Source organism: Zootoca vivipara, chromosome 1, assembly GCF_965207765.1.
Source record: "Zootoca vivipara chromosome 1, rZooViv2.hap1.1, whole genome shotgun sequence".
Classification (NCBI taxonomy): domain Eukaryota; kingdom Metazoa; phylum Chordata; class Lepidosauria; order Squamata; family Lacertidae; genus Zootoca; species Zootoca vivipara.
In genome coordinates, this window is record NC_142582.1 from 62,514,223 (window position 1) to 62,541,479 (window position 27,257).

General features: G+C 44.6%; 1 protein-coding gene across 4 annotated transcripts in view; it reads left to right on the forward strand.

Moving 5' to 3' along the window:
- Nucleotides 1-27,257, forward strand: part of SLC67A1 (solute carrier family 67 member 1) — a 101,848-nt gene that overhangs the window by 14,446 nt on the left and 60,145 nt on the right. For 3 of the 4 annotated variants that reach the window (XM_088666429.1, XM_060276191.2, XM_088666425.1), the window contains exons 2-5: nucleotides 17,399-17,623; nucleotides 19,389-19,486; nucleotides 20,884-21,029; nucleotides 21,485-21,617. In XM_088666429.1, the coding sequence (XP_088522555.1) occupies nucleotides 17,435-17,623; nucleotides 19,389-19,486; nucleotides 20,884-21,029; nucleotides 21,485-21,617 (566 nt within the window). In that variant the 5' untranslated portion in view covers nucleotides 17,399-17,434. Of the gene's footprint in view, nucleotides 1-10,781; nucleotides 11,008-17,398; nucleotides 17,624-19,388; nucleotides 19,487-20,883; nucleotides 21,030-21,484; nucleotides 21,618-27,257 lie in introns of those variants that run through there. The other variant, XM_035120941.3, reaches the window with a different exon arrangement.

Consider the following 27,257-nt stretch of genomic DNA (forward strand, 5'->3'; position numbering starts at 1 on the left):
TGGACGGGCACTCTTCCAAGTGCCACATTATACCCATTCCACATTTGCAATAAATTGATATTCTACTCTAGCAGCACCCACACTTTGGGTGTGAGGCAGGCACTGTACTCTTTTCGGTGCCTGCTAAAAACATTTTTATTTAGATGAGCCTAACCAGGCATGTGCAAATTTGAGGGATCAAAATGCTCCAGCAGGGATCACGCCTGCCTCTTCACTGCTCCCCAGGGCTGAATTGAACGTGTTGGGTGCTGGCTTGTCGGGTCTGGAGGCTGAAAGCCAGCAAGCAGTCGAGGGAGGGAAGGCAGGCAGGCAGTGAGGAGATGCTGGTGGCAACATGGCCTTGAGCTGCGTGGTTGAGACTGCACTTATGTAATGCCCCACTACCTGATGTTGGGAAAGATTGAGGGCACTAGGAGAAGGGGACGTCAGAGGACAAGATGGTTGGACAGTGTTCTCGAAGCTACGAACATGAGTTTGACCAAACTGCGGGAGGCAGTAGAAGACAGGAGTGCCTGGCGTGCTATGGTCCATGGGGTCACGAAGAGTCGGACACGACTAAACGACTAAACAACAACAACTGGGACTAATGTGTGTGTGATCAGACAGACCGGCAGGCCTCTTCCTCCCGTACATATATCCAGTCCTTTCTCCTTGCTCTCACTATTGTTTCTGCTCTCAACGTCACGTATGCACGCTAGTGCCGATGCTTGTGGTAACAGTTCAATTTAAAAACAAAAAAATGAGAGAACTGGGCAAAACTATTTTGCTTCAGCAGGAGGGTGGAGAGGGGGGCAAGGAAGGAAGTCGTTGGGGGCAAATAAGGCAGGAAATGTGACCACGCAGCCTTTCGCACTGGCTCCAACCACCGCTCCAACCAAGTGAGACAATTGCACTAGTCAGCTCACCCCAACTGATCTCCTTTTAAAGCCATTAAAGCACATGGCTGTCACCACATCTGGTGCCAGGAAACTCCAGCCATTAATTACGTGCAGCCATTAATTACGACAACGTTCTTGCTTTTCTCTGTCTGGAATCTGCTGTCGGTCAGTTTCATCATGTTGTAGTATTTTATTGGGGTGTAGTATTTCCAGCACTTTGGTAGCTGTTTTGAGATGGGGCAGGGAGAGCCGTTTTTGTTGTTGTTATCAAATCATTAATTGCTTTTCAGTAACTAGGAAAATGGTGCACAAATTCTATTTTTTTTAAAAAAGAAAAAGTAAGAACTTTATTCCACAAGTGTATAGGGGCACATTCAGTCCCTTTCCTCATGATCCCTAGCATATAATTTGCCTTTTTTCACAGCTGTTGCATGCTAATTTAAGTTTTCATTGAATTATTCACCATGATCCTAAGATCATATTCCTGGTTAGGCACCACCAGCTTTGACCCTTTTGGTGCATATTTGAAGATATGTGCATCACTTTACCGTTATGTTGAACCTTGTTTGTCCATTCATCTAGATTAGAGAGAACCCTTTATAGCTATTTGCAGTCTGATGGGCTTTTCACCATCCTTAATAATTTGGTGTCATTCCAACACCTGGCCAATTCAACGTTCCTTTTTAACAGATCACTGATGAGCAAATAAACCAGGCATCCCCAAACTTCGGCCCTCCAGATGTTTTGGACTACAATTCCCATCTTCCCCGACCACTGGTCCTATTACTGCAAGACTTTTCCATTTCTTCCTACTCTCTGCTTTCTTACTAAGCCATAAGACGAACAATCTTCTTATCATGACTGCTAAGATTGCTCAGGAGCCTTTGGTGAAGGACTCTGTCAAAAGGTTTTTACACATCTAATTACACAAATAAACCTGATGGTCAACATCTGCATACTTGTATAATAGTTACCAGAATTGTTAGGGCTATTTGCTAAAGAATTGTAGGAGGAATCTCCAGTTCTTGCTACGATGAGATCTTAAATTAGTAGTATGATATTCTACCTAATCTAGTTCACTATGGAGAGAACGCCAGTCACTATTACAAGTGCTTGCTGCCAACACAGTGTCAAGCATTATCTTAAAAAAACCTCTTTCTTCCTAATCAAACCTGCTGAACTCTACCTTGCTCTCTCCCTTTGCTTTTGTGCAGAGTCACTTCGTGTTTGTGGTTCCCTCAGTTTATGCCTTCCACCTGTGTCACTGAATTATTCCTGTCTGATTCTCAAACTTCCATCAGCTTCGGCCAGAATGGCCAATAGCCAGGGATGATGGCCGTTATACTCCAGCAACAACTGGAGGCTCAAAGGGTCCCCACCTCTGCTTTTTCCTCTTAATTTACACTTACGCTAGGGTTAGGTGTTGCTGGGAGTTGTAATCCAAAACATCTGAGGGCACCAGATTCTCAAAGGCTGGCCTGGATCTCTTGATTCAGTATGTGCTGCTGGATCACATCTGGAGAAGGGCCGGTGCCTACGGTATGTGGCTTTCATCAATGAAAATGCAATGCAACAATCACAAAGCCACATATTATGAACAATATAGGTTAAGAAAACAATGCAATCTGAAATGGCAATCAAGCCAGCTGCTTTTTAAACAGCAGCAGAAATTACACAGTCAAGGCCTTTTAAAATGAAAATATTTACAAAGGATTGTCTATGAGAGAATAATGAGGGAGCAGCTGGATTTCCACAGAAGGTCTTCCTGAGTTGCCAAAGTGGTAAAATAGATTGACTCTGTGGCCATTTCTATAAGCCAGAATGCATTCTTTACATAAAACCCCAAGATGCCCTTGGCTTGGGATATATCCATAGCTGCCAAGTTATCCCTTTTTTAAAGGGATTTTCCCTTATGCTGAATAGGCTTCCTCGCGAGAAAAGGGAAAACTTGGCAGCTATGGATATATCCCATACAACCCAATGAATGGTTAGTAGTGGACGATTGCTGTATTTTAGTTCTCTGTTCATTGGCTTCAGGTCAATGCAATGCACAACTTGGTGGTGTGGAATCCAGTTGGAATCCCAGAACAATTACAGCAGAGTCTTGTGTCACAAGTATGTAGTTGTTTTTGATAACCCTCTAGAAGCCAAACAATTCCCAAATGGAAACCACTCCATTCCTCTCTTCCCTAGCCTTATGCTAAGCAGGCTGCTGAGCCATAGAATCACAGAATTGTAGTTGGAAGGGACCCCGAGGGTCATCTAGTCCAACCCCCTTCAGTGCAGGAATCCTTTCCACAGCTGTCCCTGGGTGGCCTCAACCACTAATCCTCTGGTTAATAGTTATGTCTTTGACTTGTAGGCAAGATGGTTCCGGCTTTAGTGGTTCTGTCAGTCCTACAGGCCTCCTACTTTTGGGAGTCTTCAATGGTTCCACACTCTATCCCAAATTTCCATTTTCCTGCCAGTTCTCCTTCTCCTTAAAAAAAAAAAAACAACCTGAAAATTTTCAGCATCTTTTCCTTCGTTCAGATAGCAAGTTCTGGCTCACTGCTCTGTGCTGCATTCAATATACCCTCTTGCTGCACACAAATCAGTTGTATGGCTTGAAATGCTTTGCTCCAGAAGCGATCTATTGGTCTCCCCTTTCCACAATTATAAATTAGAAGCTATAACACCCATTGTTCTGAGGGCTGCAAATCTTAAGTGTGTGCTTGCCCACCGTTTTCAGAACATTTTTATTGTACACAGCAAGCCCATGTCCCATGTCTGCATTTTCAGTAGCCTAGGGTAAGCAGGGTCATGCGAAGTAAAAATAAAAGGCAGACAAGGAATGTGGGCAGCACCCTGGAGAGCTCCAACTGGACTCCAGACAGGGCAGGCTTGAATGTTGCTCCAATAAGTGGAAAACTCAGACTGAGGGCTCGTCCACACTTACCTTTGCTCTGCATTTTTAGGCACAGGTCTGTGTTTTAAAGCTTAGTCCGTAGAACACGGGACTCTTAATCTCAAGGTTGTGGGTTTGAGCCCCACGTTGGGCTCAAGATTGCAGAGGGTTGGACTAGATGACTCTCGGGGTCCCTTCCAATGCTACAAATCTGTGATTCTGTCAAGAGAATTGGAGAGGTAGCCTAGCGACTGGCCCCTAAGTACTGGCCCCCAAGTACAGCCTCAGTATAGCCTGAAGTGCACTCTTGGAGATATTTTTTCTACCCTCCTCAGGAGAGGTAGTTGCCCAGTAAAACTGGGGTCCAGTATAAATAGCACCTTTCAGATATATATATATATATATATATCTTTAAAATGTCTTTGCATTCTGTGAAAGCCACATTTAGGTTGTCAATATTGTGTCTGCTTGAGGCTGTCTCTACTTGCACACAGGGTGAAATGCTAATAATAATAATAATAATAATAATAATAATAATAATAATAATGGTTACATTCTTGGCCTCCACCCTCTTAGGCCCATTTCAAATTATTGTGTTTTCTGCAGTTGACATTATCTCCATGTAGAGGCAGAAGTTCTTAAGTGAGAATTTAATTTTCAGATGGCAGAGGGAGTGAAATTCAGAGTTTTTTTGGGAGAAGCTAAATTATCAAAAGTTTTGGGGTGGAGACTGACTTGGAATAAAAACAGAGGGGACAGAAATCCCTGCCCCCCACCCCACCCCTCCCCACCTTTCCTTAACCATACTTTTGGCAGTGGCAGTGGAACTCCTTGTTTCCATTCTCCCACAACTTACAACGCTCCCTTGGAACAACACCAAATCACTACATGCCATGTTATTTCAAAGGCATTGTGGATTGCAGAGGCAGCCCCTGCTGGCATCAGCCCCTCTCCCCTGTACAATGCTCCCAGAATGATACTATACTGTATTAAGATGTGGCCTAATTTTGTGGGGGGGATACTGGCCATCAGAAAGGCCTGTGGAAAGGTGTTCCACCCCTGCAAGAAAAGTGTTTAGGGAAAGAAGGGGGAAGAGGCTGCTACCCTTGCCTGTCTTATTATGGAGCATGACTTGAGCGAGGAGGAAAGGAGTGCAGCTCTGGGATGTTTTTCAGAGCAGGCTCGAGGGTGTCATCTGCTGGAGAAAGGGGGTAACTGATGGATTCTCCTTGCTGTGGCGAGTGAGGTGATAATGAGGCTTTCAAGAGTTACTCTTGTTTTTGGAAGATTAGCATGGAGGATTCGAACCGCCGACCTTCTGATCAGCAAGCCCTAGGCTCAGTGGTTTAACCACAGCGCCACCTGGGTCCCTTCGAACTGCTAGGTTGGCAGGAGCTGGGACCAAGCAATGGGAGCTCACCCCGTCACAGGGACCATTGCTTGGTCCCAGCTCCTGCCAACCTAGCAGTTCAAAAGCACGTCAAAATGCAAGTAGATAAATAGGAACCGCTACAGTGGGAAGGTAAACAGTGTTTCCGTGTGCTGCTCTGGTTTGCCAGAAGCAGCTTTGTCATGCTGGCCACATGACCTGGAAGCTATACGCCGGCTCCCTCGGCCAATAATGCGAGATGAGCGCGCAACCCCAGAGTCGGTCACGACTGGACCTAATGGTCAGGTGTCCCTTTACCTTTACCTTAGCATGGAGGAATTCACAGAAGGAGGAAAATAAAGGCTCAATGCTTCTGTCCTATTTCATGCTATCAGTTTAAATCAGGCACCCCCAAACTTTGGCCCTCCAGATGTTTTGGACTACAATTCCAATCATCCCTGACCACTGGTCCTGATAGCTAGGGATCATGGGAGTTGTAGGCTAAAACATCTGGAGGGCCGCAGTTTGGGGGTGCCTGGTTTAAATTATAACGCCTCCTTGTGAGATTCTTTGCATTTCTAATCAAAAGCTTAAAGGATACCTTTTGGGAAGCTGAATATTTTTGAGCTAATGTGGTTTTGAACCTATGCACTGCTGAGCTTGATGCCAGTCCCTGGCGACGATGCATAGGAGTGCAGTCCACATGGTCGACTGATCTGGGATACGACCCCATGTTTCCCTAGCCAAATTCCAACATTATGCCTCCTTTTACCAGCTCACAGTTCTATCTCTGTCCACTGATAGCTTAATAAATAGAGTTTTATGCTACGTTCCAGCACTCTTTGTGTGTGTGTCAATAGATCAACACAGCTGCATACATTTGTTGGACTCATGAGGGTTGTCACGATGAGCTCCTGCGCTTCAAGATTTACTACTATGTACATCACAAAGCACTGCTGTACCTCATAAAATTTCCATTTTCCAAAATGGGCGAATATTTTCACCATCCCTCCAATCTCAGAAATATCCCCCAAAGTTTCCCCTTCAAATGTTTGTGTGGGATCTAGGGGACATAATCACTTCGCTAATGCAAATACACATATATTGTACCAGTTTAAATATGGAACAATTGTTTTTTGGGTGTGTGATTATTATTATTATTATTATTATTATTATTATTATTATTATTATTATTTGCTATGAGTACATGGTTTAAGTAGCCAGTGTATGTTTTGTTATATGACTAATTGCAACAGAAGACAATTTGGTGTAGCTCTATTAGATATATAAAAAGAGGGGTTGGTGGTAGGTTGGGATGGGAAAGAAATTTGAGTCACTTATCTTTTAAAAATTAACCGACTTCAGTCACACTTTCCGCAACATTATGCATATCCAAACGTAGTCCTCCTTCCAGATTCATGTAGCGGAATTTTGAAAGGCAGCTCTTCAGCCAAGTAATGTTTGCAAAAATGCAGCCACCAGAGTAAATTGTGCATAAAAATGTGACTATAAGCAAAAATAATGTACAAAGAAGCATTCTATTCAGGGAAATTGCTTTGCAAAAATGTGTATATTAGGCAAAATTGCATAGAAAATTTGGCATATTATAAGAAATCCATAGTTTCTCATGTTACAATACAGTGGTACCTTGGGTTACAAATGCTTCAGGTTACAGACTCCACTAACCCAGAAATAGTACCTCAGATTAAGAACTTTACTTCAGGATGAGAACAGAAATTGCACGGCGGCAGCAGGAGGCCCCATTAGCTAAAGTAGTTTCTCAGGTTAAGAACAGTTTCAGGTTAAGAACAGACCTCCAGATCGAATTAAGTTCTTAACCAGAGGTACCACTGTACTTTAAAGTGTTGAAAAATTATATGCTGCTTTTGAAATCCCTTCTTTCCATATGAGAGAGAGAGAGAGAGAGAGAGAGAGAGAGAGAGAGAGAGAGAGAGAGAGAGAGAGAGAGAGGAGACACCTCCTCCTGGTCTCCGCTACACTTTCCTCCTTTTAATCTTGCTGCAGAAAAAAACCCCACTCATGTTAAATTTCAAATGATTTGCATGCAGAATTTTCTGAGTTCCAGAATTAGCCATATCTAGACCTAACATTGAGGGTGTTCTTGAAGCTACGAACATGAGTTTGACCAAACTGCGGGAGGCAGTGGAAGACAGGAGTGCCTGGCGTGCTCTGGTCCATGGGGTCACGAAGAGTCGGACACAACTAAACAACTAAACAACAAGACCTAACATACACCAACACTGAATCTATGAATGAATACAGTAATTAGAAGCACCATCTTATGTTTACTCATAAGTAAGCACCATTGAGTTCAATGAAACTCTCATCTATATATGTTCTAGTTCCCAAGTTTATTGTTCTATTGTAAATGCCATGACAAAACTGCAACAACAGTATCAACAAAACAATACAGAATAAACATCCATAACACAAGCAAACACCCTTAATGAAAGAGAGAGACATACCAGAGACACCAACAAGCTTAAATCTCTCAGGTATGTGTGCATAAGGCATTGCTAATTGCCTTTGTGTGTTGTCATCCCCCCCCCCCTCTGTGGAATGGTCTCCTAAGTGAGACTCACCTGACATCTTTTCCATGCCAGGTTGAGACTTTCCTGTTCTTCTGGTCATTTGATGGATTATGATCTGGCCATGGCAAGGCTTTATGTTCGTGTCACATCCTTGTGGCCCCCTTCCAACTCTACAATTCTATGATTTTATGCTTCAATCTTTGTGCAGAGATTTCAAGAGAAATGTACTTAGCTAACAGTAGCTTCTGGATCTAAGTGACTGTTTGTGGTTCTTTGGTGCCCTCTAATGTTCAAAAAGCCATGAAAATCAATATTCAGTACTAATTGCCAATGTGAAAAGCAAAACACACACACACACACATGCATAATTTTATCTGTACTGTATTCCACCTTTCCACAGTTCAAGGCGGCTTACAGCATGAACAAAAACCCATAACCAAAGCATAAAAGTAGTCATAAACAATAAATAAAACATTTTTAAAAATACGCAGCCAAACGGAACAATTTCCACATAAATCACAGCAAGATCTAAAATAAAGGTAAAGGGACCCCTGACCAATAGGTCCAGTCGTGACTGACTCTGGGGTTGCGTGCTCATCTCGCATTATTGGCCGAGGGAGCCGGCGTACAGCTTCCAGGTCATGTGGCCAGCATGACTAAGCCGCTTCTGGCGAATCAGAGCAGCACACGGAAATGGCGTTTACCTTCCCGCTGTTTATCTACTTGCACTTTGACATGCTTTCAATCTGCTAGGTTGGCAGGAGCTCGGACAGAGCAACTGGAGCTCACCCCCTTGCGGGGATTCGAACCGCCAACCTTCTGATCAGCAAGCCCTAGGCTCTGTGGTTTAATCCACAGCGGCACCCGCGTCACTATAAAAAAAAAGGTACCAAAAAACAAAAACAAACCCCCAACGGCAACCATAGCAAAAAAGAAAACCCACAACAAAATTCTATAAACCCTAGCCCAAGAGTCTGTTCAGCAAGCTGGAGTCAGTCAGTGTCCTGCCCTCCCAAGCCAGGTGAAAAAAGGCCTGCAAGACAGGGAGCAGGCCCTCCCCAATATAGGGGGGGGGTCAACAGCCTCCAGATTCTAAGGAGGCTCCACTACTGAAAAGTCGTGTAGAAGTACAACTTCTTCCTGGTGTTGGTGCTGCTTCAGCACTTTGAAGGGGTGGGAACACTCTTGGAGAAATTCTTTTAAAAAAGACATTCATCCTGCAGAGAAATCATTTAATGGGTTGGATAGGACTTGTCCGTATCAATGTGTTGCTTGATAAGCATTTTTTGTATTTTGTATTCAAGAGGATATGTGACTTCTTCATTTGGGGGGAATGGAGATAAAATTCTAATGTGACAGGCTGGCATAAGTCAGGGCAGCATATAATAGACAATTTCCTCCTCAAAGCATGGCCCCAAGGACTTGTTCCTGTCATGTGTTGTGTTCAAATTTTGGTGTGACACAATGCAAAATGTGAAAGGTACACTCACATACAGCTCCTTTGAAATGAGCAGGCACCGTGCAAGAGCAAACAAAACAGCTCTCATTCATTTCAGTGGGGGGGGGGGTCGTTGCACAGCCAAACTTCCTGATGGATTGGGCCTCTTAAGTACACAATCCCGACTTCAATCCTAAATATACTTCATTGAAAATAAATTCTGTTGAAATGATTGGGGCTCTCCCCCTCCAAATAACTCTGATTAGGACATGAATCATGCTATATCTACATCTGCAGATTAAATCCTTGTATAAAACCACTTAATCCTTCATTTAGAAATATAAATACTGAATTCAAACTGTGGCGGCTCATTTCTGGAATCGTTGCAATGTTGGGAATGCAAAAGCTGGCTATCATTCCATTAACATCCAAGACGTTAGGAAGATACTGGAACGAGCCAGGGTTCTCGAAAGCCTCTTGTGGTTTGTCAGAGGAACGCTGTCAATTTTCTCAGTGCACGCTACATTTTGCAAACAGCAAAAGAGTTTTGAGAGAGGGTTGCAGGAGGGCTTGAGCCTCCTTGGGGCTACAGGATGGGATGCACCCAGGAAAGTGAACTCCTCCCATCCTCCCCGGGTGTCCATTGTCTCTACTTGGCCAGGAATGGCATGTGCAGTTTGAATTTCACCAGAGAAAGGCAAAACAATTTTTAATTTGGGGAGCCAATAGTGGGGTTTTCTTTTTCTTTGGAAACAGAACTACTTGTCTGCCTGCCAGCTTGCCTGTTACCTGTTACAACTTGAACTTTGTGAACAGACATTGCAAAACATGTCCCCATTACAAATCTCTAGAGCTTTCTCTTCCAAAGGATGCTGTTTTACATTGTTTCAATTGGCCCGCTATAAGTAACATACTCTAGTTGTCTATTTCTTTTGTAATTCGCATTACAAATGTTGTTCACTCCTTTGGGGGCCTTTGTGCCAAAAGTGATGTAGAAATAAAGCAGACCAAAGCAAAAGAAAAGTGATCCTGTGGATCTGCCTTGGATCTGTTCACCACTTGGGAAGTGGAGGAGACTGCGAGGAATGGGAGGAGAAGGACGGAACTTCTCAACTTAAAATTTGCAATAATAATATTAATTTTTCACTCTGTATGGTCTTGGACACCACTCAATCATCTAGGTAGGTGAAGCAGCAGAGAGACCAAAGTACTGCCTTGGTAGTGTGCAAACATGGCTTGCCTTGGGCACTTTTTGAATATGAAAAGGGCACCATATGAAAAAGAAAACCCGGTCAAATTCATGCTGCAGTTGCAAAGGAGGAATTGCTGACTTCAAGCAACTGTGCCTTGAAATTCCAATATGGAAAAATCACAGTTCTCAGTGGATCTGCTAGTGTGAAGGAAGAGATCTTTGGATCCCATGAAGCAATGGAGTAACAGTTCTCTGTGTTTACTGCATAAAAGAATGGATTTCTGGACAGTCACAGAGCCACCCATGTCCCCACTCTCTTTCACTGTTAACCTTGGAACAGCAGAACAGCATGCCAATGGTGAGAGGAGGATGCCAATGTTCTGTGATCAGAGGACAGTCTGTAATTTGCAGAAAGTCTTACTGCCCTTGTGGCAGACATTGTATCTCCCTGGCACAGAATATAGCCTCTTTCGATAGCAAAGGAGTGGCTGTTGCATCATTGCTGGAGCCTTTCATAGCTTTACTGCTCTGCTCCCTGTTGATAATTTTTACACAGTCCCTATTAGGTATAAACCAGGAAGTCAGGCTTTCTTTCTTCACTTGTGTAACTTGGTAGTAAATGCAAGCTGAGGAGGGCTGTTTATGCTCAGTTGAACTGAATGTTGCAGCCGAGTCGACCTGTTGTTAGTCTGTAAGTATTTTTATTTTATTCAATAACAAACATGGTCATCAAACTAGAGTATTGTTTTCATTCACTCATTTTGTAATTCATTTTGCACAAATTGTATTGCTAGAAATGTCACTACGGTAGGTGCCATTGGGGCTAGAGCAATTAGAGTTCACCAACTACCAAGGCTACATCTTTTGAAGGAAGAAAGGAAACAATAACCAGAATGTGATCAGATATGCATTGAAAATCACTCTGCATTAATTTCCCAAACCATCATAGAAACATAGGAAGAATTGGGGGTTGTGGCAGTGGCAAACTAATATTTAAAAGTTGTTATATACTAGCCGGGGTGGCCAACTCCCAAGAGACTGCGATCTACTCACAGAGTTAAAACTGGCAGTGATCTACCCCCCTTTTTGGGGTTCAGGTCAAAGTTGTTGAGTTTTTTTAGGGAGGAGGTAAAATGTTGAGCTTTTCTTAGGGGAGCCACAGTTGTTCAGCTTCTTTGGGGAGGGAGCCAATGATCTACCAGTGATCTACTGCAGACATCCATGATCTACCAGTAGATCACGATCTACCTGTTGGACATGTTTGTTATATAGTTTTAAATAGTTCTTGGCATAGCTGCCAAGTTTTCCCTTTTCTCGCGAGGAAGCCTATTCAGCATAATGGAAAATCCCTTAAAAAAAGGGAGAACTTGGCAGCTATGGTTCTTGGATGCTGTTGAGGCCAAGTTATGGTCTGGGCAAGTTCACCCACAATTCTTCACTCTGAGGAAGGATCCCATTTTGTTGGCAGTGGGTGGTTGAGGCAAGGGCTGAGATAGTGGATGGGAAGGGGAGAGAGGGAAAGGGGATAGAGGAGGAGGAGGTTGTATCAAAATATGTAAAACTAAGTCAGAGATAGGACAGCAGTCAGGGAGAGAAACAGGTTAAGAAGTGAATAACCCAGAAGTGAATCAGCACAAAAAGTAGAGCGAGAGAGCAGGAGGGCCAGAGAGAGTTCGGAGTTGAAAGAAAGCTTGTTTAAATAAAGTTATTTGTTTTGTGATACTCCTGCTTGACTCTTAGGGTTCATCCAAACTTTTTCCTATGCTTTCCAGGCATGGGTCTGTGGGACAAGAGATCAGCATTTACGTGAGCAACTGTTGCGAGAAGCAGATTTAACACTGCATCGCTGCCTGGAGAAAGGCAGGGCAGTAGAACTTTCTGAAGCAAGAATTAAAATATTAGCAGGCACAGAAGAGACACGGGTGCAAGACACTGGGGGATGCAACCTAGTGAAGGGGCACCCAGGATACAATGCCTGTATTGTGGGAAACAACACGTAAAGAGTAAAAATAATAATACCTAGCATATATGGACAGCAGTAGTGCAGTGGGGGGGGGACTGGGGGAGGGGCTTGGTCCCGGGTGCAGCTTTTTAAGGGGGCGTCACCAGGTGCCTCCACAACAAGCTCCTTCATCGGAGTCTGGCTCTGGCACATGAAGGAGCTGTGTCTGGGCTGTGGTGTTCATGCCTGGTTACAGCTGTTCCTTGGTCAGGTCTGACCCATGGGTGGACAGCAAGAGAGTGAGCGGCAACACTGCTGCCCACCCTCCTCAGCTGAAGTGCGCTTTGTGCCCAGCTGTGGCAGCTCTACCCCCAGGTCAAGTCTGTCCGAGGGGCAGAGAGAGGAAAAGAAGAAGAGTTTGGATTTGATATACCTCTTTAACACTACCCGAAGGAGTCTCAAAGCGGCTAACAATCGCCTTTCCCCTCCTCCCCCACAACAGACACCCTGTGAGGTGGGTGGGGCTGAGAGACTTCAAAGAAGTGTGACTAGCCCAAGGTCACCCAGCAGCTGCATGTGGAGGAGTGGAGGCACGAACCCGGTTCCCCAGATTACGAGTCTACCGCTCTTAACCACTACACCACACTGGAGAGTCGGTGGCAGCTTCTCTACCCCCCTCCTCGCCTGGACTGTGCTGCGTGGAGCATCCCGTGCCCCTCAGATGGCGTGGGCATATGCTGTGCCACTGGTGCAAAGCGCATGGCAAGCCAAACCATTGACCTAAGAGTCAAGCAGGAGTACCATAAAACAATTTTCAAAGCCTGTAGAGGTGTGTGAAGAAACCTCCGAGACAGTGAAAGTGGTGCAGGAAGACAGGGATGAGTCTGAACACTGTCAGGATATCCTAGTAAAATAAAAAAATTCCTTCAGTAGCACCTTAAAGACCAACTAAGTTTTTGTTTTGGTATGAGCTTTCGTGTGCATGCACACTTCTTCAGCTCATACCAAAACAAAAACTTAGTTGGTCTTTAAGGTGCTACTGAAGGAATTTTTTTATTTTACTTCGACCCAGACCAACACGGCTACCTACCTGTAACCAGGATATCCTAGGATTGACTTTGGGATCACCATATCAGGATGTTCACATAGTGGGAAATACTGGGGTGGGGGTGGGGTGGGACTAATACCTACCGTACGACACACTTTGCTTATATGCTGTTGAACAAAAAAAATGGTTTGCTCTCTGCTGGATTGTGAAGCAAGCTGCAATGCGCTGCCGGTGACAATGGTTAATGAAAAGACAGACATTGAACCATGTCGCCACGCTTATAATGTACAACAAGAGTATCCTGAAATCTGTGGGCAAGGGCAGACTTAAGATTTGCAACCCAAAGTACAATATGCTTAATTGTTTAGAATTTGTTATTGTGAATAGAGAGGACCGCAGACCATCGATGGGGAGCAAAGCAGTGCAAACCATCCAACTGATTCAGGTACAACATCAGAGTAGAGTGCATGTGCTATGGACCAGTGAAGAGAGCCAATCAACTGCCTGGACAATGGTGAATATATTGCAGATGTTTGGTGGTGTTTTTCAGGGAGTGGGGCATCTAGCAAGGAAGGAGAATGTGGAGCCATTGAGAACTCCCCAAAGAAGGGTCCCAATACTGAAGCAGGAACTAGCCAGCCTACAAGCTAAAGGCATGGTTGCTTCAGTAAATTATAGCACAGCATGGATCAGCAGTCTAATTATTTTCTGCAAACCCTCAGGAAGGATGCACATTTGTATTGATCCTAAACCTTTGAACAGAGCACTAAAATGCAGCCTTTACACACTAACATCCATTGATGGTGTAGGAAGTGACCGACCCCAAGCCAAGGTTTCCTCAGTGTTTGAAGTAAAAAAAAATGGATTCTGGCATACAGAACTCAGCTCAGAGTCAAGCTGTCTTGCCACTTTTGCAACTCCTTTTGGCAGGTACCTTTGGCTGTGGATGCTGTGGGCCCTGCTTCTGAAGTATTTCAGCATCGACCAAATCAAAAAGTAGAGAATGTTCCAGGCCTCAAAAATCATTGCTTATGAGATTCTAATTGTGGGAGAAGATGGTACTGGAAAGGAAGCAGCAAGAGATCGTGACAAAAAAATTAAGCATGTTTTTGGAGAAGTGCAGAGAAAGAAATATAAAACCCAAATAAAGTCAGGTTACAACTAAAGGAAGTGCCATACATTGGCCACCCGTTGACAACAGAGGGTCTGAAAGTGGACCCTGCAAAAGTAAAAGCAATCCAGGTGTTACCATGATCTAAGGATGCAAAGATTTTTGGGAATGGCAAACTACTTGGCTAGAAGATTAGTGTGAGCCACTCCGACAGCTGACACACAAAGAGGTAGAATGGGAATGGTCAGAAAGTCATTTGAGAAGATAAAGGGCACCATAGCCAGTAGTCCTGTATGAAGGTATTACAACCCAGGGGAGCAGTTAGTGTTACAGTTACACAATGCGATGCATCTGGGCCAGGGCCAAGAGCTGTGCTGTTACAGAAACAGCAGCCAGTTGCATTTGCCAGTGGAGCACTATCAGAAACCGAAAGAGGATATGCACAGATTGAAAAAAGGAACTGTTGGCTGTAGTTTTTGGCATGAAATGCTTCCATCAACTTACATTTGGCCAGAGAGTGCATCCCAAACTGGACCCTAAGCCACTGGAAACCATCCTGCAGGGGCCATGGTTGAGTGCCCCAAACAGGCTTCAGCACATGTGAACCACCCTGAGATCTACGGAAGAAGGGTGGAATAGAAAGATTATCTCATCATGGTAAACTACTACTACAACTTTGGGGAGAGAGATCCACTGCCAGGTATTATATCTGAGACAATGATAAAGAAACTAAAGTGCCATTTTGCCCACTATGGAATAGCAGATATGATATGCTCTGATAACGGACCATAGTTTCAGAACATTCCAAAAGCAGTGGGAATTTGATTATCAGACATCCCCCAGAGCAATAGAACAGCTGAATCAGCTGTCAAAATGGCTCAGAGAATTTTGATCAAAGCCAGAAAAGCAAGGACTGGTGCATATCTAGATATCCTGGACCACCAGAACACACCTTCATAAGGTTTGGATGGGAGTCCAGCACAGGGAATGATGGGTTGAAGGATAAATGCCTTGTTACCAATGAGTGCGGCTTACTACAGCCAGAGAGCTCCAACAGATGAGCTGAGCTGATTGTAGAACAGAAATTAAGACAGGCATACTACTGTGAGAAGTCAACTAAAGACCTACTGATACTCAAACTTTGGATACGGCCAGTGGAGTGACACAATAAGGAGTGGAAGAAAACTGAGGTCCAAAGTCAACTGGACATACACTTGTTTGAGATGGTAACTCAAGAGGACTAAGTTTTGAGAAGGAATCAAAGGTAATTGCAGCGCAACAACCAACCTGTACACTCAGACTAGCAGGACAGACGGAAGAGAGGCGACTTCAGGAGCCGAAAGATGCCAGTACAATTGTTGACTCACCCCCTGTAGAGAATACCCACCTCCTCTTGCACAAGCAAATGAGAGACAACCCAGCTCACACTCATCTCAATCCTGCTTGGATACAACATTTTTTGGTTCCCACCTAGAAAGAATTATAACTCCTGAAGCAACACAGATAACCCCCCTATGTCTAAATTCAAGGGGGCATATGGACTTTTGAAACCATATAGTTAACTGTAATAATCGTTCACTTAAAGTTATGAAAGGAAATATGTATCAGTTATATGTGGAACTAAGTAAGAGGGAGAGGAAAGCAGTCAGGAAGAGAAACTTAGTGACACTGAGGGAAGGTGCAGGTAAAAGGAACAGCTGCCCAGAAGTGACTCAGCAGAAAAAGGACAGAGAGAAATCAGGAGGGTCAGAGAGAGTTAGGGTTTATCCACAACTACGTTTTGCTCTGCTCTTTCCAGGCACAGGTCCATGCTTTAAAGCTCCATGTCCAAGCGTTGTTGTTGTTTTCTGGCCCACAACTTTCCCTGCAGAAACCATTTTTAAATGGACATTATTACAGTATTATTATGGACAGAACAACTAATGAAGCAACTTGAATAGGAATGAAGTCAGGCCCTATGACCAACATATACACTCCATCTCTGTACTAAAATACCTTCCAGCCAATTGAGCTTCCTAAGCCATTTTAAGTTTCTTACCCATTCTGAGCTGCAAAGCATTTTAGCATCAAGTCCAGAGCTAGCAATCCAGTGCAGTGGGTAGGCAGGTCCAAGCATCCTTTATCTCCAGCAGAGCCACAACAGCAGCAGATAGAAAGGAAGAAACAAGGAGGGGGAAAAGGAAAACAAAATAAAACAAAATAAAAGATAAATAGAGGGATGCCTAGCAGCTCTCTCTTCTGGGCATCTCTTTTTATCTGCACACCATGGATGTTCCTCCACCTCTTAGCAAAGCAGTCTGCTTATCAATGGGTCCCAAGGTCACTCACCAGCAGAAAGTCAATTTGACCCACAAGCAGGTTTTTGTTTTGTTGCGTTGCGTTTCTCAGAGCTTGCGCAGAGCCTGAACTTTACACTGCTGCCATCTGTTTTAGTCCATCATGGTTGCTCTGGGGCTTGCAGAATCCAGTGATTCCTTGGGCTTGGCAGTGCCAGATTAACAAACCCCACAGAATGCAGAGGGACATACTTCCTTGCGCAGAATGAGAATTACACTGTCGTTCCAATTGTAGTTCTTCTTTTTTTACTAAAGCAGAACCTTTCAAAGAGGCCAGCTTGACAGTTACCTATCCTGAACATCATAAAAGGCTAGTGAAAGAATGTGACAGTGGTTCCAGACAACTGGCTTATTCGCACACAAAACTGGTTGTTACCCCCACGCTTCCTAGTGCAATTGTCCCATCACTTTCCTAACTACAAAAAGTCTGATAAGTGTCAGAAAATTGCACTGGAAAGTGCTAGATCACAGCCACTAGCTGGCAATGTTGCGTCACCCCTGTGCTGCAAACCTATCAGCAGGAATGCTCCCTGACTTGACTGTCACCCTCCACCTCCACTGAAAACCATGACCTTTGTACCTTCTCTGTTAATGAGCTTGTGTTCCTTCCCAGTGGAAAGGTCATTCTCTGTTGTATTCCTCCAGACCAAGGTGTGTGCCTGACAGTTTACCCAGCGCAGCATGAACCTAGGAATCCCTGCAGAGAGAGCGCAACAACAGAGACGGAAATTGAGAGATGAGCCCTTGGAGAAGGATGATAATGATAACAGCAGAATAAATATGACCTCAAAGCAAAGGCTGATCCAAGTCACTTATCTGATTACAGCTGTGGACCTGGCATGCATGTTCATGCAGATGGGGATTGTTCCAGTGAGTATACAGTATAGAGTATAGATTTTTATTAGCTCCACCCATTATTATTTTTTCTAAAGGAAAAATGCCTTAGCAACTTCCTGATCTAACTCCAGCTCCCTGACTTAGTATAAGAAAGTGTAAGTGAACCTGGTTAAAATCTCCACATGGACACGAACCTCTGTGTGTGTCCTTGTCTCTCAGCCTAGCCTACCTCACAAGGTTGTTGTGAGGGTAAAAGGGATTGGGGAGAGAACCACCTTAAGTGCATTGGAGAAAAGGCGGGACATACATATATCAAATGCTTAACTTCAGAATCTACCATAGAAGAGGATTTGTGCAGGAAGAGTGTTTAGTTTGATGATGGTTCCTTGATCTAATTCAGTTGATATACTGACATAAACTTTGCATTACAAGGTGTGAGAGGGATATTCTAAAATACGTTAGAGTAGACCTGTCGAAATCAATGTACTTAATTCATTGCAGCAGATTTATTATTTAGTGTGGCTTAATTGGATAGGACTCATTTATTTATTTTTAAAGTTGCCTGAGTGGTGCAACTTCCACACTGTGTTATATAACCAGCAGGACCTTCAAAATGTGTGCGAGAATGCCAAGTAGCTAGTGGGAACTGGTGGTGATCAAGGAAAGCACTGATGCTTTTCACTAATTACTTGTAACGAACACCTAAGCTGAGCCCTTAACAGATTCTGTTTGTGGTATCTGCATATCATACAACCTTGGTCTTCAACTGGATCAGGAGCCAATCTAAAAGAAGTTGCACCAGAAGTACCACCAGAGAAGAGAAAGGAGGCCATCTATAGTATGGGCATATATTCATTGTGGGTCATGTATTACTGCAGGCGGGGCAGCGGGTGGTGCTGTGGGTTAAATCACAGAGCCTAGGGCTTCCCGGTTCGAATCCCTGCGACGGGGTGAGCTCCCGTTGCTCGGTCCCAGCTCCTGCCAACATGGGCGTACCCAGGATCAAAACTAGGGGGGGGCAAGGGGAGGGGCCAAGGCACGGAAGGGGAGGGGCCACAAAGTAGGCGGGAACAGCGAACTCGCGCTCCGCCGGGCTGTGCCCCTCCCTAGAAGCAGGGCTGGTGGGCGGAGGCGGAGCCCAGCCCAGCGGAGCGCGAGTTCTGCGTTCCCGCCCGCCGCGCCGCGCTCCCTGGTTCCCCGCCGCGCTTGGCCTTGCCTGAGGGCGCGCCGGGGAGCTGGAGGGAGGGTGCGGCGCGGTGCGGCGGGAATGGCGAACTCGCGCTCCGCCGGGCTGTGCTCCGCCTCTGCCCACCAGCCCTGCTTCTAGAGTAGGGCAGCTGCCCTAACTTGCCGAATGGTGGGTACGCCCTTGCCTGCCAACCTAGCAGTTCGAAAGCACGTCAAAGTGCAAGTAGATAAATAGGTACCGCTACAGCAGAAAGGTAAACAGTGTTTCCGTGCGCTGCTCTGGTTTGCCAGAAGCGGCTTTGTCATGCTGGCCACATGACCTGGAAGCTGTACAGCAGCTTGTGAGATTGAAGACATGATGTGGTTCTGTGCCACAGAGGGCAATTCTGTTAGGTGACAGCATGTTTTGAGCCAGTGAAGGAGGCCATCTGCTTTGGGGCTTAAGAGGACATTATTTTGGCTTGAAGGGTGACCTTACAAGTCCTGCTCATGCAAATTTAAGAGATTGCACCATGGTCTCACCAACATTTTAGGATTTAGTATTAGCTTCCATGTCATTCATAAATACAGTATAACATACACCTTTTTCTTTCATTTCACCCCCTTTCAGTATTTGGCAACCAGCCTGGGTATGGATGCTGTTGAATTTGGCTACTTGCAAACAGTCTTTGGTGTTCTTCAGCTTCTGGGAGGTCCCATTTTTGGGAGGTAAATATAACAACCACAGGGAACCCTGTGGAATGTCAGAATTGTTTGGAGTTAATAACACCATTTTATTTTTAGCTCAGGGAAATAATTTAAATAGCCATCTGGATTTCCTATACTGGTAGCAGGGGAATGAAAGGCTCTTTTACTACTGTATTGTATACTAACCAACTCTATATTCCCCTATTTTTTTTAATGTTCTGATTGCCGCTGGATATTAGCCAATGCAGGAACTGTTAATAAGACTGTCTACACACAAGTAGCTGTTAATGATAGAAAAGGGAGGGAGGAAGCTGCATAGCAAGGCCAGCATTCATTTCCATTTCTTTTGTATTTTTAATTGGATGTTGAATGTGGGGAATAAGTCATAGATTTGAATGCTGACAAGATGATTGCAAAATAAAAAAATTCTTCCCAGTAGCACCTTAGAGACCAACTAAGTTTGTCATTGGTATGAGCTTTCGTGTGCATGCACACTTCTTCAGATGATTGCAAACCTTGCCTTTCAAAATACCGGTACATCAATCCGTGGACAAGGATGATATCTGTAATGTCGGATTAGGAGGATTATAATTTGGAGGCTGGATAGCTCAGTTAGTTAGAGTGTAGTGCTGATAATACCAAGGTTGCAGGTTCCATCTCTGTATGGGACAGCTGCATATTCCTGCATTGGGGGGGTGGGGTGGGCCTGGATGCCTATGGAACTGATAGCCTACCTTGAGTGGATGGTAATTTAAGGTTACCAGACGTCCCCGTTTCCCGGGGACAGTTCCCGGATTTACAAATCATTCCCCTGACAAAATCCTATCATTCCTATTGAAGTTGAAAAGTGTCCCCGGATTCATTGGGAAAAGATCTGGTAACCTTATGCTAATTAGCAGAGTTTTTCCTGGGAAGTGAGCGAATGGGGTGACCTCCCCAGTGCTTTGGGGTCCCTTGTGCCTGGCACCAGTGGCCACAGCCAGCAGCCCCACTTCCTGGCTGGACCTGCTGACTTCTGCCTATCGAATGGGGCTCCACTAACAGTGCTGCCACTAAAGCGTCAGCAAAAGGGGGAAATGTAACCTGGGTTGGGGAGAGGTTTCTCCTGCCTCTGCAGCAGAACACACACCTGCTCACCAAAAAAGGAAGCCAGGAGGGAGGAGGAGGGGACACTGCTGCCACCATTGCCATGAAGAGGAGGCAAGGCAGCAGAGGTGGGAGGGAGGGAGAGTTGGAGGTAGTGGAGGACCCAGCCCCACCCAGGCACTCCTCATCAGCCCTATTGAACAGCCAACCTTCCCTAGGACCTGTGTTTATCTTGAAAGGCTAGAAGAACATCTACAGTTTGGTGGAGTTCTGCTTTGATTGCTGCACACCCTGTTCTGTTTCTGAAGATGCTGCATCTCTTTCTCTGCCAGGTTTGCTGACCAGTTTGGAGCCAAGACTGCCTTGGCCATCTCATACATGGCTGGATCTCTGTTCTTCTTGCTCCTGTCTGTGTCCACCAGTGTCCCTCTGCTCTTTCTGTCCAGGGTCCCCTCCATCTTCATGCATGGACTACCAGGTGATGCTATTAGATGATGCAAGCATTAGCATCGGTCGACTCCAGGGCTTTGGCTCCCAGAGTCAAACTAAGAAACTGCTGCTCATGCGCATGGGGACGATGTGAGTTAAGGTCTGGTCGATACTGGGAGCAATCTGGAGTTGATCTCCCAAGGCAGGGGATGAGAGGAAGTTTTTCGCTTCTCAGGCAGGTTGGCATATGTCTGTGGTAAGAAGCCGTCTTACGAAATGGCCACAGACCAATCTTCTTGCAGTACCTCCCTTGTGAACTAAAGCACCCACATTCATAAAACTTGTCAAACTATTGATTTGGGGGTGTAACGAATCCATGGTTCATCATGGTATTCACCCAAGAACACTGCCTCTGAAATGCTCATTATCATATTTTTAAAAGGAAGAGCAAAGATTTTAGATGGTACACGATTAACCTGGGTTTCCCCTCCATTTTTTAAATAGGTGCTCAAATGTTGATAACAGATTTGACGACCGCTGACGAACGTGTTGATGCTTTAGGAAAGCTTGGACTATGTTTTGGGGTAGGAATGATCGTTGGAGCTTCCTTGGGTGGCACCTTAACCTCAAAATTTGGGTGAGTGGTCATGTCTTGTTTCAGTTGACCATAATGTCCTATTTTTAAAGGAATCAATTGTTCTCCTTCACAATGGCCAAAAATGGAGGTTCTGAGGTAATCTCAAGTAGCAGTATGCACAAAGCTGTAAAGGGTCAAAGTCCACAACCCAGAACACAGTTGTGCTGCTTTTAATCCATGCTCATTCATTTGGGAATGAGTCCCACTGAAGCCAGTCGAACTTACTTCTGAGTAAGTGTGCAATGGCAGGGCTATTATTATCAGAGATTTCTGCATATCTCATGACGGTTTTCTACACTACAGATTTAAGGTGTATGTGGTTGGTGCCCATTATAATCCAATACAGTGGTACCTCAGTGTAAGAACAGCCCTGTTTACAAACTATTTGGTTTACAAACTCCGCAAAACCAGAAGTAGTGTCCCAGTTTGTGAACTTTACCTCAGTCTAAGAATGGAAGCCGAATGGTGGAAGGGCTCCAGTGGCTGGAGGCCTCATTAGGAAAAGCGCGTCTCAGTTTAAGACTTCAGGAATAGATTAAGTTTGTAAACTGATATACCACTGTAGTGTGTAAGGCAACTGAGCAAATTTATTTCACCCCAACACACGTTACAACTATGCACTCTCATCGCAAATATTAATTGAAAAGCAGAATTGAACATATAATTTTATATTGTTGGACTATGTGTATAATTTATGGGGAAATAATCTTGGTTTGAAATAAGTGTAGACCTGGCATCCCCAAACTGTGACCATCCAGATGTTTTGGCCTACAACTCCCATGATCCCTAGCTAACAGGACCAGTGGTCAGGGATGATGGGAATTGTAGTCCAAAACATCTGGAGGGCTGAAGTTTGGGGTGCCTGGTGTATACAAAGAGATATTGCTGTATATGGAGAGTCTGGAAATAGAAATCTTGGAATAACTTAAACCCGAGTCCAGAGCAGGCAAAATGGGGCTCGTCTGTCTTTAAAACTCTGGTGGCAAAGTGTGAGCATATTTGTCCATTAGATGGCACTGTTTTACAGCCAACACTTGTGACCATAATTTTACCCCTTGTTGGTTCTATGTTCTTTGGCTGTGCATCAATGATGCTTCAGCTAACATCCATCTTATATTTTTAGGGGGCTGGAAATAGAAAATACCCCACTGTCCTGTTTCTTGAGCCTTTAGGTTTGTTTGTGTCTTTAAAGAAATGTGTGAAGACTGTGTGTTCCTTCTTCCCTGTGACCGGATGTGTACTTTTCCTTTTAGAAAGGAGGAGAAGTTCAAACTGCTACCTTTCCATCTATATAGCAAGTTCATGGTAGTGGGGAAGATATAGCACTCTTTTATAATTATTGGGTTAACTTGATCTTGCTTTTTTATGTATTTTCTTTTATATATATATGTTGTGATTTTATATTGTGAACCGCCCTGAGACATACGGGGCACAGGGCAGTATAACAATTTAATAAATAATAATTAATAATAATGAACAGCACACAAGTTTTCAGTCATTCTGCTTCAAAAGAGATCATCCTCCACTACCCTTCTTGCAGCTGAAATTCCCTCTATGGGGCTTTAGACAGGAACATAGGAAGCTGCCTCTTTGTGAGTCGGGCTGCTGCTTCATCTAGCTCAGCAATGAACTGACTGGTAGCAGCTCCCCAGTGTGTCAAGCAAGAACTTCTTCCAGCCTTACCTGGAGACATTAGGGATTGAACCTGGGACTTTGTGCATACAAAGCAGGTGTTCTGCCCACTGAGCTGCAACCCTTGTTGTTTAGTCGTTTAGTCGTGTCCGACTCTTCGTGACCCCATGGACCATAGCATGCCAGGCACTCCTGTCTTCCACTGCCTCCCGTAGTTTGGTCAAACTCATGTTCGTAGCTTCGAGAACACTGTCCAACCATCTTGTCCTCTGTCGTCCCCTTCTCCTAGTGCCCTCAATCTTTCCCAACAGTTCCTGGAGAAGGAACTGGCAAGCCACTCCAGTATCCCTGCCAAGAAAACTCCATGGACAAAGACAACAGGCTGCAACCCTTATCCCAACCAAATCTGCTAAAATCCCCCTTTCATACAACTTTTAAAGGAGCAAGAAAGAGCCCCATCTCCCTTTTCATCTGGCTACCCTGAAGAGAATACAGTGGTACCTTGGTTTATGAACACAATTGGTTCCGGAAGTCTGTTCATAAACTGAAGCGTTCATAAACTGAAGCAAACTTTCCCATTGAAAGTAATGGAAAGTGGATTAATCTGTTCCAGACGGTCCGTGGAGTACTTAAACTGAAGCGTTCATAAACTCAAGCGAACTTTCCCATTGAAACTAATGGAAAGTGGATTAATCCGTTCCAGACGGGTCCGCGGAGTACTCAACCTGAAGCGTACTTAACCCAAAGCATGGGTGTAATTGGTTCCAGAAGTCTGTTCATAAACTGAAGCGTTCATAAACTGAAGCGAACTTTCCCATTGAAAGTAATGGAAAGTGAATTATCAGTTCCAGATGGGTCCGCGGCATTTGTAAACCGAAAATTCGTAAACCGAGGTGTTCATAAACCGAGGTTCCACTGTACCTTTACCACTCTCACTGTCAAGAAACAGCCACAGCTGAAGACCAACTAAAATGCCATTTAGGATGCTTTGCGTTAATGTCCACTAGATGGTGCAAATGTATTGGGAAGAAGGAGAGGAACCATACTTTATCTTGCCATCAAGGCTTGTTGTGGGGATTTGTCAGTGGTGGGGGGGGAGGAACCAAAAAATTTCTGGAAGTTTGACACACACACACACCAAAAAAAATCAGTGGTATTTTACACAGTAATGAGAACAAAAAAGGACACGTGTGCAAATGCTCTTACTTTGGCTGTGTTTCATGGAAAAACCATGGTTTTATGCAGTGCTTTTTTCTGGGGGGACGCTGGGGTACACATACCCCTAAACATTTTGTGAATCTTTGTACTTTTGTCCATTTACTGCATTATTTATTTCCCTCGATTTGAACTATAAAATGGTGGTTTTCTTGTGTCAAAATGAGAGTACCCCTAAACATTTTTTTTAGAAAAAAGAACTGGTTTTATGTAGGGTTGAAAGGAAGAGAGAAAGATGGGCAGAATCAGGGTGGGGGGTGCTTCTCCCTCTCCAAAAGTATATTAAGTGTCCTTTCTGCAAGACCAAACAAATCAAAGCAACACAAGAAGAAAGCATGCAGAAACACAATTGGGACACATTCAGACCATACATTTAACTCAGGTTGCCATATTTCAAAAAGTAAAAACCAGGACACCCCGAAAGCATTTTTTTAGACAAACCCCACAACTTTTCGATTGCCTAATACCCAGGACAAAGCACACCTTTTCAAAAATTCCCTCAGATATAAATTACACCTTTGAAATCCCAGTAATGTCCAGGAAAATCTGGATGTATGGCAGCCCTAATTTAACAGTCATGGCTTCTCCCAAAGAATATTGGGAGTTGTAGTTGTTTAAGGGTGCTGAGAGATGTTAGCTAAACCACTCTTTCCGGGTCTCCTAGCGCTCCCTCTTCACAGGGAACTCTGGGAATTGCAGCTCTGCGAGGGGAACTCCTAACACCTCTCAGCACCCTGAGCAAACTATAGAGTTCCCAGGATTCTTTGGGGTAAGTTAAAGTGGAATCACAGTGTTTTGAATATATGGTGTGAACGTGGCCTCAGCCACTGACTGCATAAAAGCAAATTGCCTTGAGAAGGACTTTATGAATGGCATTTGCTGCCTTTAAAAATGGGAGCTTGCAAATAAATGTTCTTCCTGGACTACCCGCTCCTGTGACAGTGTTCTGTTACACTGCCGTCCTCTACATGCTCAGCCAGATATAAATCTCATTGTATTGAATGGGGCTTCCTCCCAGGAAGAATGCATAGGATTGCAGCCTTGCTTTGCCAAAGGTAGCTAGCCACATTTGAAGTCTCCTGCATTTCTTATCTTAAAAGGGCAGATCTGCAGTGTCTTCTGAACAAGCTCTCTGAGTGCTCCAGTATGCATGCAGAGTTATTTAATTTGCAGAGTGTCCCATTTTGTTGGTGGTGGCAGGGGGAGCAGATCCATCCACACACGCAAATGGGGATGGCCTTGCTGTTGGCAGGACTCTAGCGGAGGAGACTGTAGTTCCTGTGAACGAAACCACGGTATTGGCCAAACTTCGTGCCCTCCTCTTAACACATTCCAAAGTTTTGTTTTAAAAAGGGCCCATTTGTGTTAATTGTTGCATAATTTCCTATAAAGTCCCACCAGCTATCTCTCTTATGCATTCATGCTTCACTGTCCTGGAATGGTTTTTCTGTTTGTTTGCTGTGATGCCATAGGGAAAGAATGTCCCTCGGGTTTTCTGCCCACTTTGCGTTTTCTTGTCACTATTATTCAAGTGTGTGTGGCACTGACATACTGTACTTGTGCTTTAAATGCAGAAGAGGATAAAATTGTTGTTTGGCTCTTGGACCTATGTCCTTGGTCCTTCGGTGGTAGTGAATTTTAGGACAGTCTGAACTGGCAAAACCTGTCCTCTAATTTCTCGAAGTATATTTCCTCCTGCGAAATAAGCTTCCATTTCTCTGCCTCTTTCTGAGGACTCTTGAATCCCTTTAGAATATTGGTGGGTGTAGAGTTGAGCTCACTTCGTTGTTGCGAGGTGTACTCACCAGTACTATGGCACCTGCAAAACATCTCAGTAAATATCCCCTCAGAAATCCACGCTGCACCCCAGGGTAGGTGGCATGCACACACCATTTTGTATTCCTGTTGCTTTTTCTGCTCTCTTAGATGTGGCAGCCATTTTGTGTTGTGCCGTTCCCGTATTCATTTTGCATCCTGCCACTCACCCCATGGCAGCCATTTTGTGGCTGACGTTCATGGCACTTGCACTAAATTCCAAATGCTATGAAGCGGGCTAGCGAGGGAGGCTGGCTGCCAAGCACCTGAGATTGGTGCACTCACTCTTGTCTTAAGAGAAGTCCTTGTTGCTTCCCCCAACCCACACACAGTGCCCAAACTTAGATCAAGTTACAGGTTACATGGTTCAGAAGTGACCAGAGGTCTAAGATGTATAGCTAGGCAGAAGCTAAATCATTGTCCCAACACTTGATGTGCCTCCTAGGCCCCCTTTTTGAAGGATGGGGCAGGCACAGTAATTTGTGTGGTTGCTTCCCCAAGTCACAGGACTGGGCAACCAAGTAGACTGGGTCTGCAACAAGTAGACTGGGTCTGCAAGGTCTGCTGATGCCAGCACAGCATCCTTGGCAATGGAGGTAGAGTTAACACAGCCAGCTCACTGTTCATTTTAGCCTCGTGCCTTTCCAGAGGCGGTGGAGGCAAGTCAGGCAGCTTTCCCATGGCAGTCAGGGTATCCAATATTACTGAGGCAGACCCCTCCCCATCACCTCCCAAACCTCTGGGCACATCGTCAGCACCCACCTCTGCACTCTTGTTCATTCCTCCTCTGCCTTACCCATGTAACATCTGTTCAGGTTTCTCTTAATTGGTTCTCTGAGAAACAATCAGACTCTTGCTTCTCAAACTAATAACTCTGGGAGTCAATTAAGACTGGGCAGAAAGCCAAGTTCTGCCAGAGACATAGCAACTACTCTCTCATTGGTTGAAGGTCAGCACTGAACTCTGTTATTAAGGAAT